The 27,322-nt window shown below is 49.5% G+C and overlaps 8 protein-coding genes across 8 annotated transcripts; 4 read left to right on the top strand and 4 right to left on the bottom strand.

Moving 5' to 3' along the window:
* The first annotated feature begins 421 nt into the window (after positions 1–421).
* On the top strand, positions 422–2,682 carry F4807DRAFT_152852 (cation efflux protein). Its single transcript, XM_047993236.1, has 3 exons — positions 422–1,129; positions 1,193–1,411; positions 1,470–2,682. Exons 1-3 carry the CDS (start codon positions 567–569, stop codon positions 2,290–2,292), a joined length of 1,605 nt encoding a protein of 534 aa, XP_047852992.1. The 5' UTR covers positions 422–566; the 3' UTR covers positions 2,293–2,682.
* A 982-nt stretch (positions 2,683–3,664) lies between these two features.
* Positions 3,665–4,962, top strand: F4807DRAFT_152848 (mitochondrial carrier). The gene is made up of 2 exons (XM_047993235.1): positions 3,665–4,164; positions 4,255–4,962. Exons 1-2 carry the CDS (start codon positions 3,813–3,815, stop codon positions 4,923–4,925), a joined length of 1,023 nt encoding a protein of 340 aa, XP_047852993.1. The 5' UTR covers positions 3,665–3,812; the 3' UTR covers positions 4,926–4,962.
* Positions 4,963–5,738: 776 nt separating this feature from the next.
* On the bottom strand, positions 5,739–9,211 carry F4807DRAFT_431461 (uncharacterized protein). Its single transcript, XM_047998497.1, has 2 exons — positions 8,557–9,211; positions 5,739–8,471 (listed from the first exon to the last, which is right to left on the bottom strand). Exons 1-2 carry the CDS (start codon positions 8,589–8,591, stop codon positions 6,437–6,439), a joined length of 2,070 nt encoding a protein of 689 aa, XP_047852994.1. The 5' UTR covers positions 8,592–9,211; the 3' UTR covers positions 5,739–6,436.
* Positions 9,212–10,204: 993 nt separating this feature from the next.
* On the top strand, positions 10,205–11,885 carry F4807DRAFT_431464 (peptidase C13 family-domain-containing protein). Its single transcript, XM_047998498.1, has 2 exons — positions 10,205–11,027; positions 11,085–11,885. Exons 1-2 carry the CDS (start codon positions 10,486–10,488, stop codon positions 11,734–11,736), a joined length of 1,194 nt encoding a protein of 397 aa, XP_047852995.1. The 5' UTR covers positions 10,205–10,485; the 3' UTR covers positions 11,737–11,885.
* Positions 11,886–12,273: 388 nt separating this feature from the next.
* On the top strand, positions 12,274–14,670 carry F4807DRAFT_452377 (uncharacterized protein; the record flags this gene model as incomplete). Its single annotated transcript, XM_048000326.1, has 5 exons — positions 12,274–13,074; positions 13,132–13,380; positions 13,437–13,620; positions 13,670–14,425; positions 14,486–14,670. The coding sequence occupies 5 exons, from the start codon at positions 12,274–12,276 to the stop codon at positions 14,668–14,670; spliced, it is 2,175 nt and encodes a 724-aa protein (XP_047852996.1).
* Positions 14,671–14,805: 135 nt separating this feature from the next.
* Positions 14,806–22,430, bottom strand: F4807DRAFT_461803 (putative polyketide synthase; the record flags this gene model as incomplete). Its single annotated transcript, XM_048001733.1, has 8 exons — positions 14,806–15,645; positions 15,693–16,013; positions 16,072–19,272; positions 19,324–20,462; positions 20,516–20,716; positions 20,816–21,053; positions 21,108–21,206; positions 21,258–22,430. 8 exons carry the CDS (start codon positions 22,428–22,430, stop codon positions 14,806–14,808), a joined length of 7,212 nt encoding a protein of 2,403 aa, XP_047852997.1.
* Positions 22,431–23,397: 967 nt separating this feature from the next.
* On the bottom strand, positions 23,398–25,061 carry F4807DRAFT_152934 (uncharacterized protein). The gene is made up of 4 exons (XM_047993237.1): positions 24,530–25,061; positions 24,302–24,483; positions 23,622–24,247; positions 23,398–23,529 (listed from the first exon to the last, which is right to left on the bottom strand). Exons 1-3 carry the CDS (start codon positions 24,814–24,816, stop codon positions 23,865–23,867), a joined length of 852 nt encoding a protein of 283 aa, XP_047852998.1. The 5' UTR covers positions 24,817–25,061; the 3' UTR covers positions 23,398–23,529; positions 23,622–23,864.
* Positions 25,062–25,690: 629 nt separating this feature from the next.
* F4807DRAFT_153068 (uncharacterized protein) lies at positions 25,691–27,186 on the bottom strand. Its single transcript, XM_047993238.1, has one exon. It carries the CDS (start codon positions 27,061–27,063, stop codon positions 25,711–25,713), a length of 1,353 nt encoding a protein of 450 aa, XP_047852999.1. The 5' UTR covers positions 27,064–27,186; the 3' UTR covers positions 25,691–25,710.
* Between the last annotated feature and the right edge of the window lie 136 nt (positions 27,187–27,322).

Consider the following 27,322-nt stretch of genomic DNA (forward strand, 5'->3'; position numbering starts at 1 on the left):
ACTAGTAATGCGGAGGGATGCGCTGCAGGCTGCATCATACCCAACTCGCACTAGATCGGAAAGAGCAAAGATTTATCTAGGAACCGCATTCAGGAACAGGGGGCAGGGGGTAGGAGGTCTACCTTCCTTCTTCTCGACGACTACCGCTCGTTTTTTCTCCTCCATTCTTTTATCATCAGAAGATGCCACCATTGCTTATTTATTCTCTTTGGATTGTTTCCCGCCGTTGTCTTTTAAAGTCCTGCTTGTTTTCCGTTGACCGCTGTTCAAGTTAGACACCTGAAATATTTATTTACCTAAGTCCAATCGCTTTGAACACGCGCGATCATAATCAAACCCCTGTCCCGTCTTGTCAACAGCCAGATATCCATACGATCCGTTTCTTGCTGCGAGCAACACAATTCGACCCACTCGACTTGCCGCAAGTTGTCAATTGACAGTGATATCCATTCGCTGTTGCTCCATGCCTATGCGATAAGGTTGGGAAACAAAGAGAGTCCCCGAGACTCCAAATTGTTCTTATCGTTAGCTAGACGAGCAGATATACGAGATCATTTAGCGACATCATGGCATCCTCATATGCCCTGCCACAACCTCCTCTATCACACACTCACGCTCATACGCATTCTCACTCTCACTCGCATTCTCATTCTCCCCCGTCTTTCAGCCACTCGAGATCGACCCGCTCCTTGCAGGCCTACTCCCAAAGCCAGAAGGCCGAGGTCGGTCACGACCATGATCACGACCATGATCATAGCGATACTGATACCCAGGCCCAAGTCCGACAGAACATGACACAATACCGAGCCAACTCATTTATACCTTTACAAAGACGAGAAAAAGGACCATCTCCTTTAAGACAAAACACCGAGGACTTGCCTAGCCCGCAGAAACAAGATATGGCAGATGTATCGAAAACTTCGGGTTATGACGCTCCCACCGGCGATGTTTTACACGAGCACACGCATGACCATGACCACAGTCATGATCATGATCATCACGATGGCCATGGTCATGCGGCGACCTACTCAAAGTTCACAGGATTGCTACTTCCATATACTTCGAGATGGCCATTAATCCATGCTATTATGACGGAAAAGGACTCGCGTCGCATTTTTTATTTCATGGGGTAAGATTCGGACCGATAGGGATCATTGTTCTTTTACATGCAAACTGACTATGCCTGCTTTAGAGTCAATTTCTCGTTTATGGCCGTCCAAGCCGTCTACGGTTACCTAACCGATTCGCTCGGACTTTTAAGCGACAGCATACACATGTTCTTTGACTGTGTAGCTTTGGCGGTAGGCCTTTTTGCGTCTGTGATGAGCAAATGGCCACCCAGCGAAAGATTCCCTTATGGGTTTGGGAAGATTGAGACGCTGAGCGGGTTTGCCAACGGCGTCTTTTTGATGTATGCCTTGATTCGATAGTCAAATGCCGCTGAAATAGTTAGCTAACAATGTTTGTAGACTCATCAGCCTCGAGATCATGTTCGAAGGATTCGAGCGACTATTAGAGGGACGAGAAACTAAGAGGCTTAGAGAACTTTTCATCGTCAGTACTTTAGGATTAGTCGTCAATCTGCTGGGCATTTTCGCTTTTGGCTCCCATGGTCACAGCCATGGTCATGACCATTCGCATAGTCATGGGCATTCCCATGATCTCAGCCACAGCCACAGTCACGATAAAGACCACGATCATCACGAACATAAGCACGAGCATAAGCACAGTCATGGCCACGGTCACAATCATGCCCACTCTCACGATCATGATAACGAAAACATGCACGGAATCTATCTACACATTCTCGCGGACACTCTCGGAAGTGCCTCCGTAATCGTCTCGACGGTTTTGACCTACTTTATCCCATGGTCTGGCTGGGACCCTCTGGCTTCCTTCTTGATTGCTTATTTGATTCTCATTACGGCGACACCCCTAGTGAAGTCGTCGGCCCAACGTTTGTTGCTAACGATCCCGGCGGATACGGAATATAATCTCCGTAACACATTGTCCGAGATCACAAACCAGCGAGGCGTCGCTTCGTATTCGGTACCGAAGTTCTGGGTGGACGATGGCGTCGGCAGCGAGTCTGGGGTTAGACTCCTAGGGGTGATGCACGTGGCGGCCGTACGAGGAGCGGACTTGGAGGAGGTTCGAGATAGGGTTCAGAACTACCTTAACAAGCGCGGGATTGATCTCACGATACAGATGGAGAGAGAAGGCGACACAACATGTTGGTGTGGGATGGGTAGGCTCGGCGGTGTCGCTCCCAGGGGATTAAGTGCTTATTGAAATGGTTACAATGGTCGGCGCAATGAACTTGCTTTGCTAACAATGGTGGGGTTGGGATCGGTGGGAGAGTACTGTGCATTAGCTACATCCTGATGCCGGAGATCGTTCACCTTCATGATGCTCGACGATCAACAATGCTTTACTTGGACAACGTATATGTTGATTGGAGAGGATAAGTCGATAAGGATGTCGATAGTGAAGGCGGCGTAGAGGGAGGCAGGATGGTAGGATGGCGAGAAAACGAATATACCCATGATATATCTAGGTGCCTAACGTATCTTAACGTTCTGTATATACTTCTTCCGGATAGAAGGCGTATGCATCCTCGAATTAAACGAACCAATGTTTATTCGCATAAAGTTTGGTGACTCCCCACGCGAATTTTTGGCATATGACAATGACGTAGGTACAACAGGTACAAGTCATTGGACCAGGCACGAGGATGAGGACGGCTTCTGCCGGCTCCTAGTTTGGCGGGCCGAGCTAGTACCTTGACTTACGCAACGATAATCCAACTTAGTGCTGAGGATTTGGGAACGAATTGACTTGATGTTCAAGAACTTAGTTATGGATATAGGTGCAAATGAAGAATAAAAATCTCTTTTATATGTAAATTTTATCTGTGTTCTTATGAAGGACGAACGGCAGTATTGGTGCTTTTGACAATAGCTACCTAGTGGACATATGGATGTAGATCGATTTGGCGGGGTTCCTTGGCCCTTTGCGGTACCTATCGCTACATCAATAGATTACGTAATAATGGTAATACCTTTATGTTTCTTCCATTAAGCCGACTTGGCCGAGGCACCATAAACACCCGGTTCCAACATCCAATATCTTTTAGTAGGTACCTTGTGAAGAGGTATAGGCCGTGCCGGATGTGGACGAGTGAGAGAAGAACTTTAGATGATAGATTGTGGTGAAATGCCGATATTTTTATAGTCGTAAGAAAGAGAAGTGAAGACGCACGTCATTTTTAAGACGAGATGCGTTATCAGATCTAGATGTAGGTACATCCTTGAATATCTGATGAAGTACCTTGGTAAGTACCTTGAGGTTCCATGTAAGGGTGACTAGAGTGGATACAGTACCGATACTTAGGAACCTATAAACCTTTTTTTGAATGGTAGGAATGGAGACCATTTCGCCTGCCGAGGTTTGTAGTTGCTTCTGATGTTTGCTCGGCTTTCTATTGCCGAAACATTGGATGGACAAAACGGACATTGCGACTCTTAACTTCTACCTGATAAAAAGTCAATTCCCTCTACGCTCCGGACTTCCGCCTCGTTCGTTCGACGAGACAAGCACCGTACCTGGGCGCAAGAGGACTGAACGATATTAGCAACCGGAATTCCGTATCGCACGTGAATTCGCGCAAGAGGACAACTCCGACTTCCTCAATTCTTGACACCGCATTCACCTCGACATCGGCATCCCTTAGCCCAGGCTCACGTTCTTTCGCGCCAGAAATCCCGCAACTCGGTAGACCAGACCGGACGTAAGCCCGGAGCGTCGCCACAATGTCTTCGAACGACGGCATCAACGAGAAGCTGCACTCTTCGCTACCCGCCCCCGTCGCCGACCACCTCCCGCACATTCCCGAGAGCAAGGATGAGTTAAAGGCGGAGCTGAAGGCCGGCGAGAAGGCCGCCGTCTCCAGCATACGATCCTTCGCCGCCGGTGGCTTCGGTGGCGTATGCGCCGTCATCGTCGGACATCCGTTCGACCTGGTGAAGGTGCGCCTGCAGACCGCCGACAAGGGCGTGTATTCTTCCGCTATCGACGTGGTGAGGAAAAGCGTCGCGAGGGATGGATTAAGGAGGGGTCTCTACGCCGGCGTCAGTGCGCCCTTAGTGGGGGTTACGCCAATGTGTATGTCCAACCCCTCAACCCCGTAGCCGACAAGCTTCAAATTCGCAGCAACCGAACCAAATGGTACTAACCCTCCTCCTACCTCCACAGTCGCCGTATCCTTCTGGGGCTACGACGTCGGCCAGCGGATCGTAACGAGCCTCTCGTCCCCGAGCCCGAGCGGCACGCTCTCGATCGCGCAGATCAGCACGGCCGGCTTCCTCAGCGCGATCCCGATGACGGCCATCACGGCGCCCTTCGAGCGCGTGAAAGTGATCCTGCAGGTGCAGGGCCAGCGCCTCAAGCCCGGCGAGGAGCCCAAGTACAAGGGCGGCCTCGACGTCGTGCGCCAGCTGTACCGCGACGGCGGCGCGCGCTCCGTCTTCCGCGGCAGCGTGGCTACTTTCGCCCGCGACGGCCCCGGCTCCGCCGCTTACTTCGCCGCCTACGAGTACATCAAGCGCCGGCTCACGCCGCTCGACCCCGAGACGGGAAAGCCCAAGGGCGAGCTGAGCCTGCTCGCTATCACGGCCGCCGGAGGCGCCGCGGGCGTCGCCATGTGGATCCCCGTGTTCCCTATCGACACTATCAAGAGCCGGCTGCAGACGGCCGAGGGCAAGGTGAGTATTGGCGGCGTGTTCAAGGAGGTGTACGGCAGGGGCGGCGTCAAGGCTTTCTTCCCCGGCTTCGGGCCCGCGCTCGCGAGGGCGGTGCCGGCGAACGCGGCGACGTTCTTGGGCGTCGAGCTCGCGCACCAGTTTTTTAGGAAGATGTTTGATTGAGCGTCTGAGTTGCTTAGGCGCTGGCTACGATGTGCTGTTTCGACGTATTCTGTTCGATACCAAGCGCTTGGGGCTAGTTTACGTGCTCTTGTGAAAAGTAACGAAAGGCGGAATAAAGCTGCGTGGATGATGAGCTGAGAGTGAGAGAAAGAGGCTCGTTAGAGCGGAAGAAGTCGCTGGATGTGGGCATAGATACCTGAACGAGGGAGAGCTTCCCAAGAGAACGAAACTGCATCCTTCTCCTAGAGTTTACTACGAGTGTTGGAATCCATTGCATATCTAGGGCGTTTATAGGGGTGGGCCATTTGTTGATTCAAGAGTGCCCGGGAACTTCAAGGTTGAGCTCGGTTAGATATGTAAAGACGTCTTGGCCTTCATAGGTAGAAATGGGAACTTCTGTCAACTTTAAATTCTTTTCACCTAGAGGTATACTCATAGATGATAGGCAACGAAAGAGTAAACGATGTTAAACAATTACATGGCTCCCGTTTTACGGGGCGTATTTCCGTCGTACCATACCTCGACCCCGCCCTGCTTTCCAAAGGTTGTTTCCGTGTCAAGGAAATACTAGGTAGGCGCTTACATGCGCCATGCAGCTATCGTGAGGAGAGTCGATATGCTGTGTAATACGGAGGCGCAGTTTATATACGCATAGATCGCGGGACTATGCATATAGTGAACCCCGGAGATCCGTATGCAGGTCGAAAACCACCCGGGGAGATCGACGGCCACAATGATAAGCCGTTATTTCCTGGCATCGCCTATAAATATGCTCGCTCGTGTACTTAGTTCATGCATTTCATTTTCCCACTGGTTGAATATGTTAGTAATATGCTCGAGAGCCGTGGAAATGATGAGCCATAAACCTGAATTTCCAATACAACGTTCTTTTGATCTACTCCTTTACTCAAATCCGACCAACATTTATCAAATCAAAAAAACTTCACTTCATAAGTAGGTTTCATAATTACCCAGCACTCAACGACGTAGCATTCAGTCATTCATCTATAGACGATGGATAGCCAAGTGTCCCTAACTTAACCCGCTTAATTTGATATCACTGCAATTTGAACTCCGGCCCTCAGACCCTTCTCCTACTCGGATCCCTTCTCATTCCCTAGGGCAATGCAAATATCAACCGACCAAGAGGTATCTTCTCAAACAAAAGAAAACGAAAGCATGAAATGGGGAAATGGGGGTGTTGTAAAGACGGGTATGGGTAGAGTGGAAATTTTGAAGACGCCGACCTCCTTTTAGGAATTGCCATGATGTCAACGGCATATATATACTTCAGGCTAAGAAAAAGGCAGAAACAGTACAGTTCATTAAGAGGTTCGCTAATATGCCTAAGAGATTTTTCGAGTTATCGATGCCGCCGTTCGACGCATTGGCTTAGCCATCACTTTGGAAAGGACAATGTTTGCTGGGGTATCATATTCGAGATAAGGCTCGTTGGATGTTGGTAGTTTCGATTCGTTTAGGTAAGCTAAATTTCTTTGACGGACCGGGACTTATCGCTCGTTGACTGTCCATCGTCGTTTCGTCGAGCTGAAATCCCGAATTCTTTCGGCTTCGCCAGGCGGTCGAGGAGCACCCCAGAGGCCCCCGTTATTTGTGCCTGGCCAGAGGCTTGGAAACGCATTCTCGTCAAAGCTGTCATGCTCTTCGTCACGTTCGGATTGCGACTCTGATTTCGAGGCGACCTTATTCGTCGACTCTCTAGACTCCACGTCGTTAGAATTAGAGCCACGTGCTTGCGTCTTTGGGGATGCCTCGACCTTTCCCTTTGCTATCTCACTTTCGTGACTAGAATTTATCAGTGGCGGCGTTGCTGCCTTCGTTCCCGGTATCTCATCTTCTTGATTTGGCGGCATCCATAGACCGACTGAACCTGATCGATTTGCCCGGGTTGATGGAAAGCTAGAAACGCCGCTACCCACGGTTATTCCTCCGCTGATCGCACCATTTGGCACCGACGGCCTAAAGGAAGATCCCAGCACCGGTGATCCCCTTCGCATGCTACCGAGCGAGGCGTTTACCGACGTGCTGCGGCTTCCCGGTGTCGGATTTCCATATAGCGAAGCAGCCAAGTTGATATCCTGTAGAGCGGAACTAAAACCGTTATTAAATCGACTACGAGGATTACGGCCACCGGAAGAAGCAGAACGGCTCATAATAGGTGGGGTGATAGAAGAGTGGAGATGTTCCGTGTTAGCGAATAGCTTGAGCTCGAACATTTCCGACATCGTGGGTCGCTTAGTTGATAGAGGCTCCTCGATCGAAGAAGCATGCCCGTTGTAAATTCCTAAATTTACTCCCTCGTCAAATCCGGGCTTTCGTTGTGCCATAGTGATGGACGACATCGCAACGTCGATCAGGACTGGCTGGTGCGTGATGGCACCAATGAGAGCGTTGCAGCCGGCACCGTGCGAAACAAGAACAACAACATCTTCGATCTCGACTTCTTGATCGTCGCCAATGGGCAGACCACCAGATATATTCTCCTTTTGCGGACGGTCGCTTGATTTTAGACTGGACACCGTCTTGGTCACCATCTCTCCTGGATTCTCCGTCGTACTGTACCATTCGACCAACCGGCACAACCCTTTCCTGAACCTCTGATGCATCGCCGCCCAGTCTTCAGGTAAAACACCACCTTCTCCCCAGCCGAGGTCTTCCCTACTGGAGTCCCATTGGTAATCGACGTTGACGCAAGCATCGCGGGCATGCGCGACATAACCTTTTGGTATAGGCTCGTTGGTTGAAAGAGCATAGGAAGGGACGGGTGCTACGTAACCCGGATTCCAAGAGGAATCAGAGGTAGTCTTATGCGCAGCCTTCGCGTCTAGTTTCCCAGAAGGATCACTTGGAATTCTTGGCAAACCGCTTTTCAGAGTAGAGAGATTCTCAAGTCCAGAAGGAATATCGGACTTGGGAGTCGTAGACGTGGCTAAGGGGCTCCCTCGACCAGGGGAAGCATTCCATAGCTGAGTTTGGACATGGGGAGTCTGTCGGTTGTGAAACTGAGGGTAGTCGTTATAACTCTCTCTCCGCAGCAGCTCGGCTTTTGCAGTCATCAACATCAGACTCGATTTAGGAGGCGGCGTGATATGTTCGAAGTAGTCGGGAGATAACCATTCTCCGAGGAAAGGATCGAGTCGCAAAACACATTTCTTAGCAGAGCTTGGTGGCAAGGTTGGCGTACTGCGCGGGGAGGGAGATCTTTCGACGGGTGCGGGTGCGGGAACGGAGGAGCTCGAAGCTAGACCGGCAGCTATGGCGATGGATGTTTGCGTACAACGAAGGAAGGGCGAGCTATGTATCACGACTTTGTAGCGGCGCTTTTTCTGCTTGACAGGGGTTGTGTCGGGCTGGTGGTCAGTGGTCACAGCCTCATCATACTCTTCCCTCTCCTGCAAGATAGAAGCAACCCTTGTCCCGACGGTCTTCGATTGCATCCATCCTCCGTATGTTAGAGGGGGGTCATAGGGAGTAGGCGAGGAGAGGTGCCATTGTTTGTCCGTAGCATCAAGGCGGTTCCCGTGCCTAAGTTCAGATTCACACAGTTAGTTTGACGTAGATGCTTGAAGGGGGTTCAAGGGGGGGAATATCGCGAGGAACATGTACGAACCTAACTATGAATATGTAAGCCGGAGGGCGGCCCATATCAGCTATTTTATAAAACTAGCAAAATAGATTCGCTGTCGTATAGCAGCTTAGAATTAGAAGTACCTATTAGTTCTAGTAGTAGGGTTTATCCGTCTTTAAGTCCGACTGTGGTAAAATGCTTTGTCAAATGCGCAGGGCGGCAGCTAGGTCGTAGCTTTGTCCAAACGCATGTGATTTTTGCCAGGAAAGCTTTTGAGTAGCTGTCACGAAGATGTTACCCTGAGTAACGCAGGTCTCGGTATTTGGCAACAATGGTAAATGAGTTGCGGGTCTAGAATGACAACAATCTCCTTGTCGTGCGACTTTTCGCTTGATGTGTAATGTTTCTTAGAAGTTTAGAAAAGAAGAGATGAGACGAGGCGCAGAGAAGAAAGTGAAAAGGCCCTCCAAAGAATATCAATAATCATGAGGGAAAATACCAGGACTAAAGTTAAGGTTCAATTAGGGTAGGTACTTGCGTTGTTCGCGCATCCCACCTCCAAATCTCCAATACTTACACGCACCAAGTACCAGTACAGCTTTCTATGTAGGCCTAGATGCAAGGGCGGAGACGGCGCATGACGATGAGGCGGGGCAACCGTTGAATACCAACGTACCTACTAGGCACTTAATATTTCATGTATGTGGCTGCCTTCACTGCGACGTAACTGTCACTGCAGGTGCCTCAGTGGACAAATTGAGGTTATTGAACAGCCACGGGCTTGGTTTCTAGCATTTATTAAGAGACATGTGGAAGGTCTGGCTGAGAGCTATTGGATCCATAGGGGAGATATACGTGGGGTAGGAACTGTAGCGTAACGGTGCCGGATTTTGGAACCGTACCAAATAAAGGAATCATTAGGCTTCCCATCCATATACTGGAACCGTGCCGGAACGGTGCCAAGATTTGGAACAGTTATAGCAAAATGTAATGTTTTATCTTGATTATTTTATTTATTTATACGTATTTATTCACTTATTCAAGTTTATTTATTTATTTTAATTAATTATTTATTATTATTTATTTATTAAATTTATTTATTAATCGATTTATTTATTTTAATTAAATTCGGAATATTACAAGGTTTTTATTTTAATTGGAAGCTAAGGATTTACCACTACACTATCATAATTTACGGTACGAACCTTCGCGCTAAAACTGTAGATAAAGTTGAAGCCCGTGCAGCCCCGCGATAGCCTCACTTTTTAAATTTGGCACGCTTTTTAAGTTTGGCACGTTTGGTACGCTTGTATTTTTCTAAATTTTCTAGTTTTTAAAATTGGCATTATAGGCACCTTTGGCATCTTTGGTACACTTTAATAAAATTAAAAAAAATAGAACGTGCCAAAATCTAAGAGCGTGCCAAACTTAGAACTGTACCATTTTTTGGAACCGTTACAGCAGCCCTTGGCACCGTTACGCAACAGTTCCTACCCCACGTATGTTTCCCCTATGGATACATTTTCTCCAAACCCTGCCATTCTAGCGCTGGTAAGAGGTACATAGCCCGCCCCGATGACGCTACTATGCTTGATTGTAGAGATGTATTTTATGTACTAGTAGCCGTATGTAATATGTACTATGTACTCATTGAGTGGATAATCGGAGAGGATGCCTGCCGACATTGGCGCACCTATGAAAGCGATTCGTCCCTGCCGCGCCTGCTAGCGCATATACAATACGATACATGGTTACATGATACACGGGAAGGACCCCTGTTTAATTGAGTCTGAGGTCTCGACGGGATGACAAATCAATATTCATTCCAATACATTTCAATATTCCATCAGCAAATGTTCGTCTATGAAATTTAGTATCATAGCAAAACACGGTCATCGGTATTTTATTGTCACCCGTCGATGGAAAGGCACCAAAACATAGGAATACTGTGATCAGCTATCACCCATCACCATGAAGCTCTCAAGCGTATTACATCTCCCCGCGCTCCTGGCAGCGACATTGCTGTCCCCTATACAGCCCGTGTCGGCAGAGCATACCAGTAATTGGGCTGTCTTAGTAGGCACTTCGAGATTCTGGTTCAACTACCGCCACCTCGCCAACGTATTGTCCATGTATCGAACTGTCAAGCGACTGGGAATACCCGATTCGCAAATCATCCTGATGCTTCCCGACGACATGGCTTGCAATCCTCGGAACGCCTTTCCAGGTACCGTGTATAGTAACGCAGACCGCGCCGTCGACCTGTACGGAGACAACATCGAAGTCGACTATCGGGGATACGAGGTTACCGTCGAGAACTTCATCAGGTTATTGACGGATCGCGTCGGGGACGAGATGCCAAGGAGCAAGCGATTGCTGACGGACGACCGGAGTAACATATTCGTGTATATGACGGGCCACGGAGGAAACGAGTTCCTCAAATTCCAGGATGCGGAGGAAATCGGTGCTTTTGATTTGGCGGATGCGTTTGAGCAGATGTGGGAGAAGAGAAGGTAAGGGTTTTTATAGAGACCAATTTTGGTGTCTAGGCTAACGACGGCGATGAATAGGTACCACGAGATTCTATTTATGATCGACACGTGCCAAGCGAACACCATGTATAGCAAGCTTTACTCTCCCAACATCATCGCGACCGGGTCTTCGGAGCTAGACCAATCCTCGTATTCGCACCACGCCGATAACGACGTCGGGGTGGCTGTTATTGATCGGTACACGTATTATAACCTCGAGTTTCTGGAGTCGGAAGTCAAAGACCTAGGTAGTAAGAAGACGGTTGGCGATCTATTCGACAGTTACAACTACGAGAAGATTCATTCAAACGCCGGTGTGCGGTACGACTTATTCCGAGGTGGCGCGGAGGCGGCGCGGAGTCGGCTGCTAACCGATTTCTTCGGAAACATACAAAATGTGGAGGTAGACGGAGCTAGGAACAATACGATCGACGAGGACGTTTTAGCTCTTAGTAGGACGATCGCAAAGCTGCGAGAGATGGCTGACCAAGACGACGAAGCTATTGCCGCAAACAAGAGCAACACCAAAGAGTCGACCAAAGCTAAATCTCAGCAGTCGAAGAGAGTCCAAATGGCCAAGCCATTAACGGAGGAGAACTGGTACGCGAAGAAGCTTGTGGGTGCGACAGCGTTAGCTAGCTGCGCTGCTTTATGGGCTCTTGGGTCATACTTGGAGACGCCAAAGAATTAGAGACTACCTGATATATGTTTCGTATTGATAATAAAGAAAACTCGTAATTCTATATCAAATCTATTATGAATACAACGCATAAGTGGTTATGTTATTTTCGAGTACTATTAAGAAGGTGCATGTATTGCATATCTACATGCATGAGATGGAGTATGATGTAAATATTTGGAAACAACAGAGACATGATATTTTCGCCTAGTCGCAACTTTTACATCTATGCCTCGATGGCTCAATTGCAATGCACAGGATAAAATCCATCTATATATTTGCAATTGTAAGGTTATGTCAGGATAAAATACTAAGGCATCTAGACCAAATATACAAGTGCATTGGAACTTTTCGGGTTACAAATTATCCAAGTCAAAGTTCACGGTGTGAACCTTCAATCTTTTTATCTTTCTATTTCTACTTTCACTTCTACACTACATCCAACTAACAACCTGCTATGAAGCTACTATTTCATTTGTACCAGTCAGCGATAAGATTAGATCAATTGCGATGGCATAACAATATTATTTTTCATTAACTTCCTTAAAAATGTCTTCCGGAACTCGCAAAGATAACATTCTCCCGCTGGAATCATTTGCCCTAACAGCCGTCCCGGCAAGCACACATAACGTCGTGTGGTCTCCCGATGCCGAGCTGGCTGTTGGGTGCGATGACTGCGTATATATATTTATCCCGGATTTCACCATCCCCAAATCTCAAAATGGCAGAGATCCGGGCATAGTCCGTCAGTATAACGACGTCGCTCTTCGTTTCCCTAGCGTCGAGCACCGAAGCCCGGAACTGAATCGCCCACTATTCGACTACGTCGGACAGGAGTTTCCTGAGTTCGAGTTCGTTCCGGGCGGTGGTGGTTCGGGCCCTGTCACTAGCCAGGGCAGTTCTATGAACCATCTCATCTCGTTGGAGTGGTCCCCATGCGGTCTAGGTCGGATGAATCGGTCTGTCCTCGCCGTACTCACCGGCGCCGGCACCATCACCGTCTATTGCGAAGGCGCGTCAGATAGGAAGAATGCCTTCAAACCCCGCGGTCGTAACGCAAGAACCTTGCTACCTTGGGTTGCTGCCTGGGGCGTTGGTGCAGGTCTGCTGTTACCCGTCGTCGAAGGACACGAAGTGGAGTACGTCAAAGAGTATGTCACGGCATTTGCTTGGGCAAGGGATACGGACGGTTACGGCGCACTACTGGCATATGCCAATGACGAGGATGACATCGTCATAGTATCTGTGCAAGCTAAACACGATCCTAATGCTGATGCGGGTGATTGCGGTCAGTGGAGGGTTGAGGAAGTCGCAAGATTCACAGGCATGGGACCGCATCCAAAAGCACATGTACGTCTTTAAGTTGAGTTTTAGATATTCTTCTCCTTCTACTAACCTTTTTTACAGCAAAACGACCCGGACTCCTTTCCTTCCGGCTCATCTTTCTCGCTCAGCTGGGGCCCATGGCTTAAAAAAGGCGCTTCCAAGAGTAGTATGATCTCTTATGTAGCCAGAGGCTATGTCGGGTTTAGACAAGTCACTATAGACTCGCCGCAGCACAAGATGGCAAGCCCGAAAGTAAGAGTTGATCAGGTCGATACTGACGGGGTTTGCCTTTACTTAGCCCAAGATGCTTTCGTAGTCTGGGAGGATCTTGTAAGAAATCGATTAATCATAGACGCGTCATTTAATCGCTGCTAATTCGATGTCAGATATGGACTATCGGTCAGTCGAAGGTGTGTCGTGGTATTATTGCCACTCCCATGCTGGCGAAGGCATTCCAAGTATCATTCGACGACTCCCAATCGGGGAAAATTGTAAGGCATACCGCATATGAGTGCGGTAGCGCGTATCCTGATATAGAAGATGATACCCCTCCACATAATCCCATCACCGGTATGTAGTCATCCGCCCTTGGTTTCGTATTCCAACTAACATCTTATAGGACTTGTTATCCATCCACCTTCACTCTCTCAGACCACCAGAACGCCATCTTACTCTCTTGTCCGACTCTCGGCAACTCATGAGAACGATGCTTGGTATCAAACAAATCTTCCCCTGCCTCCTAACCCTGAGGACGAAACTGCTGGGCCGCGATGGGCGACCGAGATTAATCAGATCGTCGAGCATCAACTTCCGCGGGCGATGGCATATAGGGCTGTCGTGGATGGAGGCAGTGTCGGATCAGAGGACGTCTCGGACGAGGATGAGGAGATGGAAACTGAATCGTTTGAGGGATCGAATTACGACCCCGACGAAGGATTTGCCGGTATAGATACCGAGGACCAAGTCCACATTAACAGGGTGCGCATCTGGGGAATGGCCTCTAGTCCGGGCGGAGGGGTCACCGCCGTTTTTATCAGCCAGCATAATACAGTCTTCTACGGACGCGATACGTTTGCGGGGATAAAATGCCGTGTGCTCTTCGGCCGACACGACAGCAGCGCGGAAAAGAGCGAAGAAGCTCTCACAACCCTAGCCATGAAGAAACTCAGCACCGAGGCTAAGACGTGGGAGTGGATGTACGGTGGCGGGCCCCCCGTACCGGGAGTAGGCTCCTCCACGATCCAGAGCAGCGAAAGCCGTAGCGCGCTGAAGGACCATTTCGAACTTGTCGTCCGCCAGCAGGTATGCTCTTTCTGCAAATCGCCCCTGAGGTCAGATGGGAAAATGTGCTGGTGTGGTAAAGGACACCCTTTCGGTAAGCACACCAAGATCCTACACGTTCGTTCATGCGACAGTCTAACGATTTTTCTGCTAGCTACATGCGCGACTACCGGTCTCCCTATCTTGGCTCCTGGACTATCGAGAACCTGCAACGTGTGCGGCTCTAAGTGTTTGAATAGAGAGAACCTCATTGTTATGGCGCCTCAGCTTAAGGACATCATCATGGACGAAATCTCTGACGAATTCTGCGGCAATTGCGGCGGGAAGTTTGTGAATTAATGCTACCTACCGACAGCATCAAACGGCTCAGACAGATACCAGGATACCATGGTGAGGAAATGCAGCAAGATGCCATATGGATGTGATATGTTTACGTTTGAAATTGCTGGCACCTCGACTACGACACCGTTCCCATTACCTTGAAAGCTTCCCAAGTGCGGCTCCAGCTAACAGATACAGGCTCTTAGCGTCTAGAATTTCGAAAATTGCCATATCGACATGAAATTCTGTGGTGAACCAGTATCTAATCTCCGTGCCAACCAATGAATCTATTCCAAATGCGTGGATGGGCAACGACGGGTCTATGTTGTCTTGTTCGACAAACAAAAGCCTCGACAATTTGGAGACGAGAGCATCAAGGATAATTCCGATAGCATCCGTGTCAGATTTAGCAGCTTTTATCATGGCCGTATAATCGACTGTAACGGAGTCTCGGGTTTTGCTGCCAGTACCAGCCATTTTGGACGCGCTGATCTGCCTCAGGACGGAGAACATCGGTTTTCGAGCCCAGTAGATCTCCTGAAGACGCTGGGGTGACAGCGTCTCCGCGTAACCTAGGCCCGTGACGAGTTGCGAATGCCCAATCCTGCCGTGAACCAGGGGCTGCGCGGGATCGCAGGCAAGTTCTATGAGCGCCAGGAGTTCCGTCTTTGTGACTCCCTGGAAACCCTCGCGTGTCATCAAATCAAACAAATCAGCTTCAGCAACCACGCCGACCCCCATGATTGACCCAAGGTCAAGTGAAACTGCTTTTTGGCCGAGGCTGACACGATATCGAGCAAGTGCGTCTTTATAAGTAGAGCCAGAAGCGTAGTTAGCTGTGGACCGACTTCCCGCGATACCGGAAATAGAAGAGAGAAGGACGAAGAAGTCAAGATCGGAAGGAAGATATCGATGTAGATTCCACGAGCCTTGTACCTTGGGCGCCAATCCTGTGACGAAGTCGCCGTGGGTCATATTTGGAAAGAGATTACTCTGCACGTCCTTAGTGGCCTGAATAATCGAACAACTGGAAGACTTACCTTGAGAATCATAGTAGCCTGGATACATCCTTTGATCGGAGGCATACGTTGCTTATATTCCTCTAGAACTGAGAGAACTCTTTGGCCATTTGTGATATCGCATAATGGGGCTTGAATATTAATTCCTTCAGTCATCATCTCGTCCATGAATTCACGCGCAACAGAAGAGGCGGCCCCTGAACGAGACAGCATCAGGAAGTTTCGAGCTCCTTGACCAACCATCCATCTCGTGATACACCTCCCTAAACCACCAAGACCTCCGGCGATGGCATACGTGGCGTTGGAATCGAATCGGTAAGCGGACCTCCTAGTCGGCGCAATCTACTAATCGTAAGCTTTTGACCCAAATGAATATAAGGAGTACAATAGTAATATTCACCGGCACAATGGCGCTGCCCTTCATTTCAATGACAGCGGCCCCGTCACGTTTTCCTTCGCGAACATATCTGAAGCCGTCCTGTATTTCTGATACGGAGAAGCGACGGAGAGGCTCGACGCATCGGAGAGACATTTCACCATCTTGAAACATGTTAATAGCTCTCGTCATGTTTTGGGCCATGATATGCTTGTCTTGAGAGTATATCGAAGCAATGTCGAGAGGCGCGAAAGTGGCGTTCCTAGCAAAGGGTTCCGTGGAGATACTATCGCTCGAAATCTGGTCGATATTCCCCAATGCAATGAAACGACCCATGGGAGCGATGCAAGACCAGGATTCACGGAAACCTTCGCCGCTCAGAGAGTTCATCACGACGTCAGGTCCGCCTATCATTCGCCTCAAGTTAGGGCCAAACGACGTGTCGTGATTCGAGAAGATTTGATGGGCGTCAATTCCAAACTGCTTCACTAGTAACTCTCTCTCATCATCGCTACCCACCGTCGTAAATATGTTCGCTTTCAGGCGCTGCGCAATCTGTATAGCAAATTGACCGACTCTGCCAGCACCCGAATGTATCAATACGGACTGCCCGGCTTCTAACCGACCGAGAGTGACCAGACCATAAAAGGCACTAAAAAGAGCAACGGGAATACTGGCGGCATCTCCGAATGACATGGATTCTGGAATTGTAAGAACGGCAGACGAATGGGATCTGACAAAGGTACCCAAGGCTCCGTCGGTAGTGAAACAGCACACCCTCTGCCCGGGAAGGTAGCCGGAGAGATTTCCTGCGCGGCTCACGATACCGGAACACTCAAGACCGAGAGTGTTGCCAGGAAGCTCGCCAAGCACGATCATGACGTCTCTGGGACAAATGCTGGACGCAGCAACTTGAATCTCCACATCCTTGTCTCCAAGCGGTTTGTCGTACATCCAGTCATCGCTGAAATGAAGCGACTCGAAGTTGCCGGTGATTCCGACTGTCAACTTTAAGGGCTGGTGGGCATCCTCCCATTCAGTCATCACGGCCGGCGTTGGTGTCAGCTTCTTATGCAATATTCCATTAAGCTCAGGAGTTTCAATGATCCTGCCAATGTGGATCATTCCATCGATTTCCCTGAACTCAGTATCGGGACACAATACATCTCCAGACATAACCTTTTCAAGGACGGAGCAGATATGCCGCGAACAATCAGGGACAGATGAGTGCTCTTCCAACGCCAGCTGGACGAATTTAAGGTCCCAGTTTTCCGATCCGATGACTCTACCCAGGCCGTTGATAATACCGAATTCAGGACGCGTCACGATCTCACTACAGCCCTTAGTGACCCAGATTATCGAAGTTGCAGATTTTGTTGCTTCTTGGAAGACCTGATATTCTCCGAGGCTGGTGTTTTCGAAGACCGGTCGCTCAGTTTCTGGCAGGAAAATTAGACAGGTATTCTCGCTCGCCAGTGCCGGTAATTGCTCCATCACGACGATGTTCTCTTCGGGAATATCCGTTGCAGCCGCAATGGCCAGTGCTATCTCCCGTTGTGAAGTTGACTCCTGATCTGCTACTATGTAGCAGCTCTGTCGTGAACTTGAAATGCCGTTCACTCCCTCGGCGAATTCTACGGCATTTGATACCAACAAGCCTCTGGGTTGATCCGAAGCCCCGCGGATGCTTGATCGATAAAATCCTTGGGTTGAGAAGCCGCAAGTCTTGAGTGTTTTGGTCCAATCCGTGATTGAGAGGACGGGATCTACATTGTCCAACTGGCTCTCTGTCTCCTTGTTGTGACATGATACTTCGTGGTTCAACATTGCATTACTATCTTCCGGACTGATGGGTTCAAAAAGAATTAGTGTCCCTCCAGTTTTGAGAAGTTTTCGAGTGTGCCGCAGGGTCTCTGCAAGATTAGTCCCGGGTTGGATTGTTGAACAGCAGACAACGACATCGTACTGTTGTGCTACGAAACCTTGCGTTTCGATGTCCTTCTCAATATCCAAGCTCTTAGACTCTAAGGAAACCGGATTTTCCGAAAAGCGTTTCGACAGGGCTTCCGTAAATATCGAAGGCATTTCCGTACAGGTATACTGCCCGAATCGTGCCGTGCCATTGATACCATCGGAAGACGTGAGTACTGTCACAATATTTTTAGTGCTGGCGCCCGTACCAGCTTTTAGTTCCAGCATCTCAAGTCCAGGGAACTTGTGAGCGATCACATCAAGATAGGCGGCGACCATGCTAGAACCAACGAGGGTTTCGTCCTCGGCCAAATTTGCCCTGATTGCCGTGGCTTTCTCAACCATCAACCGTTCAATTTCAGCCTCGGACAGGAATTGGATGTCGGGCTTCCATTCTAGGCGATAGCACATTTTCTTGATATTCGATGCGCGGGCAGAAGCGCTTGCCTCCCCGGTGGCCGTTAATCTATATCCGTCCGCGGTGATAATCGGCGTCTGACTGTTGTCCACGGCGATGAACGAGAAGTCGGCATCGCGATAACCCTTGAAGGTCAATCGACTAAGAGCGTCAAATAATGCGGCGTCAGAGCTTTCGGAGATTTCGTTTGCGATCCATAAGCGTTGAAGCTTAGTCGGAACAAAAAGTGGAATGTTCGCCCAACTTCCTCCGCTCACAGAAGCTATTCCGAGCTGAAGAACTCCTTCGAGGTCTGTTGGATGAAGTACGAAAGATTGCTGGAGAGCCACGCCTTGATTAGGGTCTTTCTCCAGTTTGATTTTTGCTGTCGCCATGCAGTCGTCGCTATACTTCAAAGACCGAATTTTCTGCAGTCGGGGACCAAAGTGATACCCGTAATCGGCAATGTTGTGATAGAACTGCTTCGGTTCGATAGCATCGCAACATTGATGGACTCCGGTTTTGAATGTCTCTGAAACCTCAGCCTGGTCGTCAAACTGTGGGTCGCCGCCGTCGACTGCAATTGTTCCATCACACACCCGCGACCAGTCGCTTTCAGACCAACTGTATAGGACAAATTCGCATTCGACTGGTACGGAACCAATATGACGTTTTGGAAACAGATGAAATTGCGTCTCGGTCCCGGCCGTCTCGGTCGATATGAGCAGTGCTTTTAGGAACCTCACGTTCTTCAACACCCAGCCTCGTACGCGTAGTGAAGAGCCAATCAGCTGACGAAGACCCTCTATAGCTAAGATAATCACTCCACCCGCGGGGAAAAGAATCGTATTATCCATCTAGTGAGCGGGTTAATAGCGGACTACATCACCCTCTGAATGTTTACGTACCTTGTGGTCCTGGATCCAGGTCAGTTCTTTCACTCGGAGGGCGTTCCTCCACTTTGGTTCAGCTTGGTTCCAGTCCATCGACCGGGTGCCTAGCAACTCATGTCGAGGGTGTTCGCGAAAACGATGGTTTCGACTGATCCGACTCTCCTGCCAATATGTCTGGGTGTGGTTGAAAGGGTACTCCGGGAGGTCCACCAACGGAGAACACGGCTGGGACGTTGGCATATTGACTTGATCGATATTGACAGGATACCCTCGGCAGAATAGTCGGCCGATGGAGCCAAGGCAAGTCTTCATCGCCGAAGTATCCCTTGATAATATGCAATCGTAAAAGATGGGCTCTTTTTCAGTTACAGATTGTGCGGTGTCCTTGACCGGCCTTTGTAATGCACTATGCGGACCCAGTTCGAGGATGACGGTCGCGCTTCCTGGCAGACTTGATGAAGAAGTATGGAGAAGAGCATTTGTAAGTGCTTCAGAGAATCTGACCTTTGAAACTAGATTATCGACCCAGTATTTCCCCTGACGGAGTTGTTCAAAGTCGATATCTTTGCCCGTGACAGAAGAAAACATCAAAATGCTCGGCTGAGCAGATTCTCTTCGTCCCTCGAGGTCTCCAAGTTTCTCTAGATATTCTTCCGCAACGCTCTCCATGTGATGTGAGTGGTAGGCGACATCCACAGCAAGCTTACGCGCAAAAACTCCTTCGGCGCTCATAATTGAATTCAATGCATCGATACACCAGCTGTCTCCGGTGATCGTAACGTTCTTCGGGCTGTTAACGCACCCGACCGAGATCCTCCCATTCTTTCCCCCTTTCATTACTTGATCCATATAAGGACCGATCGCTTCTTCAGGGAGTGCAACAGAGCTCATTGCGCCATTGAAAGTCTTATCGTTTGCCAGAATTGATGCCAGAATTCCACGAGCGTAAGCCGCCTTCATGGATGATTCTAGTGAAAGCGCACCTGCACAATATGCCGCAGCAATTTCGCCGGAAGAATGGCCCACCACACCAGAAGGGCGAACACCCCAAGAAGCCAACAGGTCGACGAGTGCTAATTGGATGGCCGTACATAGCGGCTGAGAAAGCGCAGGAGTATTAGCAGACGAGGTCTCCTTGCTTCTATGCAGCTCGGCTGTCACATGTTAGCGGTACCATTGGTAGCTTGGGATTTAGAGAGGAAATAACCTATCAAAGACCATTTGCACCCGAGATCTTGAAGAGCTGCCTCGGACCTCCTAAGGCTTGAATGAAAGACGGGATAACAGTTGAGCTCCCGACCCATAGCATACCAGACCGCCCCTTGGCCGGTGAATACGAAGAGCAATGTCGGCTTGGTTGAGGCTCGTACGGCTTTCGACATCTCTGAGCCGAGATTGCGTCGAAGACCTTCCAGGCTGTCAGCTATCATAAAGGACTTCCAAGGAAGAACACTTCGCCTGTTCGAAAGTGTGTAAGCCAAGCTATGCAATACACTTCCTGCCTCACTTGAACGAATGGTTTCATTCTTATCCAGGTAAGTTTGAAAGTCGCTTTTGAGTCGTGCAATACCAGACTCATCGAAAGCCGACCAGACGAGTACTTTCGGCTCACGTTCTTCCATCGAGTCACCACCATTCACTTCAGACATAGTCCTGCAAGATCCTTTATATATATGAGCATCTGGGACGGGGTTCGTGTGGTGGTAACCTTGGATGCCCCTTTCGGTCAAATAATGAAAGGCGTCCTTCAAAGTATTTTAGTGCCTGTCCGTAAGAGTAAGGAATTTTGGGACACATACGTCCATCACGACATGAGCATTGGCTCCTCCGTAACCAAAGCTGTTCAAGCTGATTCTACGTACTCCAGCCTTAGGCCACGGAGTCAGCTCCAGAGGAAACTAGTCCAAGTGTCAGCGGTAGATGTGCATAACCCGATTCACAGATCGCACTCTCAAGTTCCACTTATCGGCTAAGATTGACGGGTTCAACTTCTCAAACCAAATATTTGGAGGTATCATGCCATGCTCCAGCGTGAGAACCGCCTTTATGATGGCGGCAAGTCCACTCGCGGACTCCAGGTGGCCTATATTCGGTTTTAAAGCACCCACGTATAGCGGACTTTTCCCGCCACGTCCAAATGCATCGTTAATAGCGCCCGTCTCTAGGACGTCGCCGACTTGAGTTCCGGTCCCGTGAGATTCGAAGAGCGCGGTGACATCCATGTCCAGCCCGGCAGACTTGTACGTATTCATGATATTCTCGGCTTGAGCTCGCTGGGATGGGACTGTGAGACCGGGCGTTCTCCCATCTTGATTTGTCGCAGTCGCACGAACTACGGCTCGTATACAATCTCCGTCTCTCAACGCGTCGCTGAGACGCTTAATAATCATTATACATACACCCTCACCCTTGCCGTAGCCATTTCCGCGCGCGTCGAAGGTGTAGCATATGCCATCAGGATTAAGGAACCCCATGGTGGATAGATGAACTAACAGATCCGGCGCAAAGATCACGTTGGTGCCGCCGACCAGCCCCACGTCGGTTTCTCCGCTCGTCAGACTCTGACAAGCCATGTGGAAGGCCACCAGGCTGCTAGAGCAAGCCGTGTCAAGAGCAACGCTAGGCCCCCGTAGGTCGAAAAACCAGCTGATGCGATTCGCCATCATGGAGGTGCCGATGCCGGTTCCTACGTACTTCGCGGCCTGGTCCGGATCACGCAGTAACAAGGTCTCGTAATCGCGACTAGACTGCCCTACGAAGACGCCCGTCTTCGAGCCGGCAATCGAGCTCATCGGGATTCCGGCATTTTCCAGGGCTCGGTAGCTCGTTTCGAGGAGAAGACGTTGCTGCGGATCCATAGACAAGGCCTCGGTCGGCTGGATCGAGAAGAAGGGGGCGTCAAAGGCCGCGAGGTCTCCGGATAGGAAATGGCCGTGGCGCACGGGTATGGTATCAAGCCTTTCGAGGTCCGGATGATACAAGGAGTCGATATTAAATCTGTCCTTCGGGATTTCTGTGCGCGCGGATCTGCCTTCGCTCAGCAGCTGCCAGAACGCTTCGGCTGAAGTCGCATCCTGCGGCAGCTTGGCGGAGAACCCGACGATAGCTATAGGGTCTTTCATGATGTGAGAGTTGTATCGCTTGACTAACGTGTTTGGCTTCTAATAGATTTGTTCGTCGGGGCTTCGGTGCTAGTGGCAGTCATGATCAACGCAACATCGTAGCTTTTATATAAGAATAGATCAGGAAGTATAGAGTACGTACGCGTTCAGAAAATGCCAAATAGAGAAGGAAATCCCTAGGTAAGAGATGGACGGCACAGACTGGTCGAATGCTACCTGGTACAATGCACGTAAAACGGATGAGCAGTACCATGATAGTAGCTTGCTATACTATTCGACGCAGTTGAGCCTCAACAGTCTTTGTCGAGACGGAAAGTCGAAATGATTATCTTCATCGAGATTCATAGATGTAACCTAGGTAGGTAACTACCGGCGCGAATGAGGCCTCATAGGCTTCCTCTAAGATACCCCCACGATGGGGAAGCTCGGTCGTACGCTGCAGTGACCATATGCTCAACCGTGTTGTCTTTTTGCTCTACCGTAGTAGCGTCTCTGCAAGGTATCGTTCTTGGAGCAATAGACGCGCATAGGAGACATTGGGTGCTACGGCGATAATGCTTGGTGGTTTCGAAGAACGACAATCTCTCCGCCATTTTCTTTGCCTATCTCCTCTCTTGATTATCCCTTTACTAGGATGCCAGCCAATCAGGTGTTTTATCTAAGAGCATTTCACTGTGAACGATTATAAAGTATCGTCATGAATCCTACGATTGTTGCGGAATCCTCAAGTGCTACGGTATCGTGCAACCGCTAGCTGTTAGTATGGTAGTTCTGCATTATCAGTGAACCATCGGGGGCAAGTAGTTCGAAGTCAGACGGTAGGTGGGATCAATGCGACATCGCATTGTATAACTCTGTTTTTGAATCGCCGTAAGGCTGGGTTTGAGCTCGCTGAAGATGGGGAACGACAAAAGTTGACGTAGGAAAGATGAATATGATATATGATAGCCTTAGCCTTAGCCAACCTTGGCCTTTAACTCCTTGTAAAGCAAGTCCTATGAGCAGCAGGGGCGCGTAGCCAATTACAATCAAGCTCTTGTGAGTGCTACTATGTAGATCTTAGGGCTCGTCGCCTGTGCTGCTACGGGAATAAGTGGATCTACTGCATCCTGTCAGTTAAAGGGATAAGCAGGTGAATGGAAACTGTCGATGTTTACGCGTCGATGGATGTCTTTTTAATTTATTACGTACCTAGGTACCTAGTCATTCTTGCTCTGATCATCTCCTCAGCAATACTTGATTTACGGTAGTCTCGATTTCGCAGCTATATTGGCAAGAAAGATGGTTGAGCGTTTAGCTATCATACGACATATATGTAGGTAGGTAACCGTAGTAGGTAAAAGAAAAAAGGGGGGTAAGGAGGGGAAGATGGAAAATCCTAGCATCCTGTGCTTGCCCACGGTCTTATACTGCGACACTGCGGAGTCATTATCATCAATCAAAATCCGTGCTGCGACTAATCTCACCCCACTCTTCGCATAGTGCTAGGCTATCGTTACATTTTCCGCGTATATATTCCATCATGTCGGTGCCTAGGGGCAGTCTCTCCGGCGCTGGCTTGCCTTTCGACACACCCTCACCTCTGATCACGTCGACCATGACTTTCACGCCCTTCTTCGGGTCTCCGGGCTGTTTCATATCAAGATAATCTATGATTCCGTAGAACGTCTGCATCGTGTCTGCATAGTCTTTTATAGTATGAGGACTATATTTGATTCGTTCAGGGCTCAGGATAGGGGTCTTGAAGTTCCCCGCGTCGAAGATGGTAGTCCGGATACCAAATTGGGCGACCTCTCCTCTGATACATTCGGCCACACCTACATCCACGCTTTTAGTTATGGATTGTGACTTTAACCCGAGATGAGACCTACCTTCGAGTGCGAACTTTGATGCGACATAGGGGCTAGACCCCGGAACCCCTTTCCATCCTAGCGGAGAGCCTATGAATGCAATAAAGCCAGACCTCTGCTTCCGAAGATACGGCAAGACTGCTCTAGTCATCTTCAGAACACCAAAGAAGTTGACCTCGAACTGCAACTTGAAGGTCTCGTCACTGCCGAATTCTTAGCGGGTGAAACCAACGCATGCGGCGGCCTCACGTCACTTCCTCCGTCACCCCAGCCTCGAAGTATCCCGCGCTGTTGATGAGAACATCGATACGCTCGACCCTTTCGACCGCTTCTTTGACTTTGCTGTTCAGTTCGTCCTGCGTGGCAGTGACGTCGAGATCCATCGTGTGAGCGCCGAGTTCCTCGAGATGTTTGAGGCGCGTAGGGTCACCTCTGGCAGTCGCAACAACGCGGTCTCCGCGGGACAGCACTTCGCGGACGAAGCACTCGCCCAATCCGGAGGAGCAGCCCGTGATGAACCAAACGAGGGGAGCCATGGCCAATTTACAGATTCACGAATTTGCTTGACACAAAACAACAACTAGAGATGTAAAAAAAGAAAGAATATCAGGCAGGGGAGTTTGGTTTACCTTCGGGGGGTAGACGGGCAGCAGCCCTCGAGACGAGGCTACGGCCGGGAGTTGATAATAAATGGGGGTCCATTATGGAGTGATGCTTATGTTAGGTTAGGAAATTAATTACAGGTTACCACCCCGGTCAGCCCGGTCTAGGTGCTTCGGGTGCATGGTTGACGTGGATACCCACTGCAAGGCATGGCCGCGGCGTCTTACCTGCATGATTAGTGTAACCGTTCTCTCGGGTGCGGGAGCACAGCCAAGCTTTCCTTTTTCCCTCGTGGAAGTCCAGCAGTCCAGTCATTGGTTCCCAAGACCCTTACATTACGGTACCCAACCATCTTCGTTATTTATATCTTGGACGAGATGTTATCGACGTAGGCCGAGTGCTGTTGGCGGCATGACTTGACGAGGCCTGCAGCTCTCGAGGCAATTGAGATTGCGGTGTAATCAATTGTCGCAAGTCGCATGTCTCAAGTGTTGCAGTAACATGAAAGGAAGAAAGAGACTGACCAGATGTCGCATGTGCAAACGATCAGGTAGTTTGAGGTCGTACAAATGATACTCAGTTACTAAAGTTACATTCACACATGCATTAGCGTGCCAGTGTAGGATTTAGCGTAGAGAACGTTTTAACTCTGGGAAACGCCACCTATCGATCTACATAGGAAATTATTTTGAGTTACATAGTAGGTCCATCAGGGGGTGGTGTTGCAGAAAGGGGCTTTCCTTCCTTCCAAATGTAGTAATCTCTCTCCCAAGACAGCCCCTTTAGGCTTAGTGCAGCCTGTTCTGCCGATATTTATCAATCAACGTTTAAATAGAATCCTTCAGTTTCAACCCTGTTAACAAATTTACCCTGACTCTCGCCAAGTATTTCTCCACATATTCGCCTTCGTAGTAATTCTCATTCGAACAGACATTGATGAACGACCTTCCCCTCCACGACCACTGGAAGACTAGAGTCGCGGTGGTCATTTGATCCAGACAAGGCTCGATGTGCTCTACTGATACAGGCTGCTTTCCGGAGTATGAATGTTGCACTTTGCCATCGAGCACGCCGAGGCTGCTGAGCTGTGGTTGGGTGAGCGGAGGCGCGTCTGGTGGAGGAGGCTGTCCTAAGGCTTCAACCAGTTTCTCCATGTAAATGTCGTAATACTTAAGCACGGCGCATTGATCCAAGGCTAGAGGCAGTTTGTAAATCTTCTGCAGAGCCCTGGCGTGGGTGACGAAGTCGGCGTGGGGAAGCGAGAACGGCAAGCCGAGCATCCAGCAGCCCATCGGCCAAGCTCGGGGGTCATTGTAGGGACTCTGTAAGTGAGCGCGGTGGTCGTAAAAAGCTACCGAGGTGAAGTTGGTGGTAGGATGGGACTTCGCAGCCATCTCTTGCGTGGCAACGATCATGGCGGCGTGTATTGCAGACGCGACGCTAAACCCGGCTTCCTTGCATGACTTGACGATAGTCCCAAGCGTTACAGAGTCAAAGACCAGCATCGAGCACCTAGTACCGCCAGGCTCGCGCGGGGTCATCTCGAGACCAATAGATGGTTTTCCGCCAAATGGGCTTTCTTGAGCCATCCTTTGTGCTGCTTCCTGAGTCTCGTCTGATAGCTTAGTCGGCAGCGGTGCGGCTTCGGCGTGACCCGGAGGCAGACGTCTCCATTCATCACCGAAGGTTGGCAGAGCCTCGGCCGCAGAGAAGATCTCAAGAAACCTATTGAGTAGGTGGATGGCTCCCATTCCGTCGATTTGCCAATGGTGGGTGCGCATTAAGATTTCGCTACTTGCAGGAAAGAAGTGGAACGATGAGTACTTGGCCGATCTGGCCGTTCTCATGAAGTGCTGCAAGGTTTCATTCTTGTGAACGAAGAAGGATTCGGACACCCATGCGTCTATCTCTCGCTGGTCCGGAACTACGTATACATGATTGTCCCCGCGAAGGGTTGCTGCGATGAACGGGTGATGATGCCGAGTTTGAATCCAGGCTATGCGGAGAGCATCGATCAACTGATCTTCTTCGAATTCTCCAAATTGGAGCCGTGCCAGGACGTTCACGGCCCAATGCTCTCTATTATACTCGGTAAACAAGTCTGCCACTCGCTTGAGAAGCTTCTCTGTGTTGTCGAGCCGTCTTTCATATCGTCTGAGGTCGACTTTTTTCCAAGGCATTCTTGCAAATTGGAAGCAAAGCAAATGGACGATCTGATAAAAATATACGAATCCAAATGATACAAAGATAGGTAAGAATTAGCGAGCTTCCCCTTGGAGCGCTATAGGTCTCCGTTTCCTTAAGAACTCGTCTGAGGAACGAGCAGGCCAAGAGTACTATCTCCATACTTGCCTACCTACCTGCCTGCCTCTCTGCGTACCTGCCTGTCTGAGTGGTTTGGGGTAGAGGATGCTGCCCTAGAATATCATCTAGACGAAA

The sequence above is a fragment of the Annulohypoxylon truncatum genome (assembly GCF_022578515.1).
Source record: "Annulohypoxylon truncatum strain CBS 140777 unplaced genomic scaffold F4807scaffold_22, whole genome shotgun sequence".
NCBI lineage: Eukaryota > Fungi > Ascomycota > Sordariomycetes > Xylariales > Hypoxylaceae > Annulohypoxylon > Annulohypoxylon truncatum.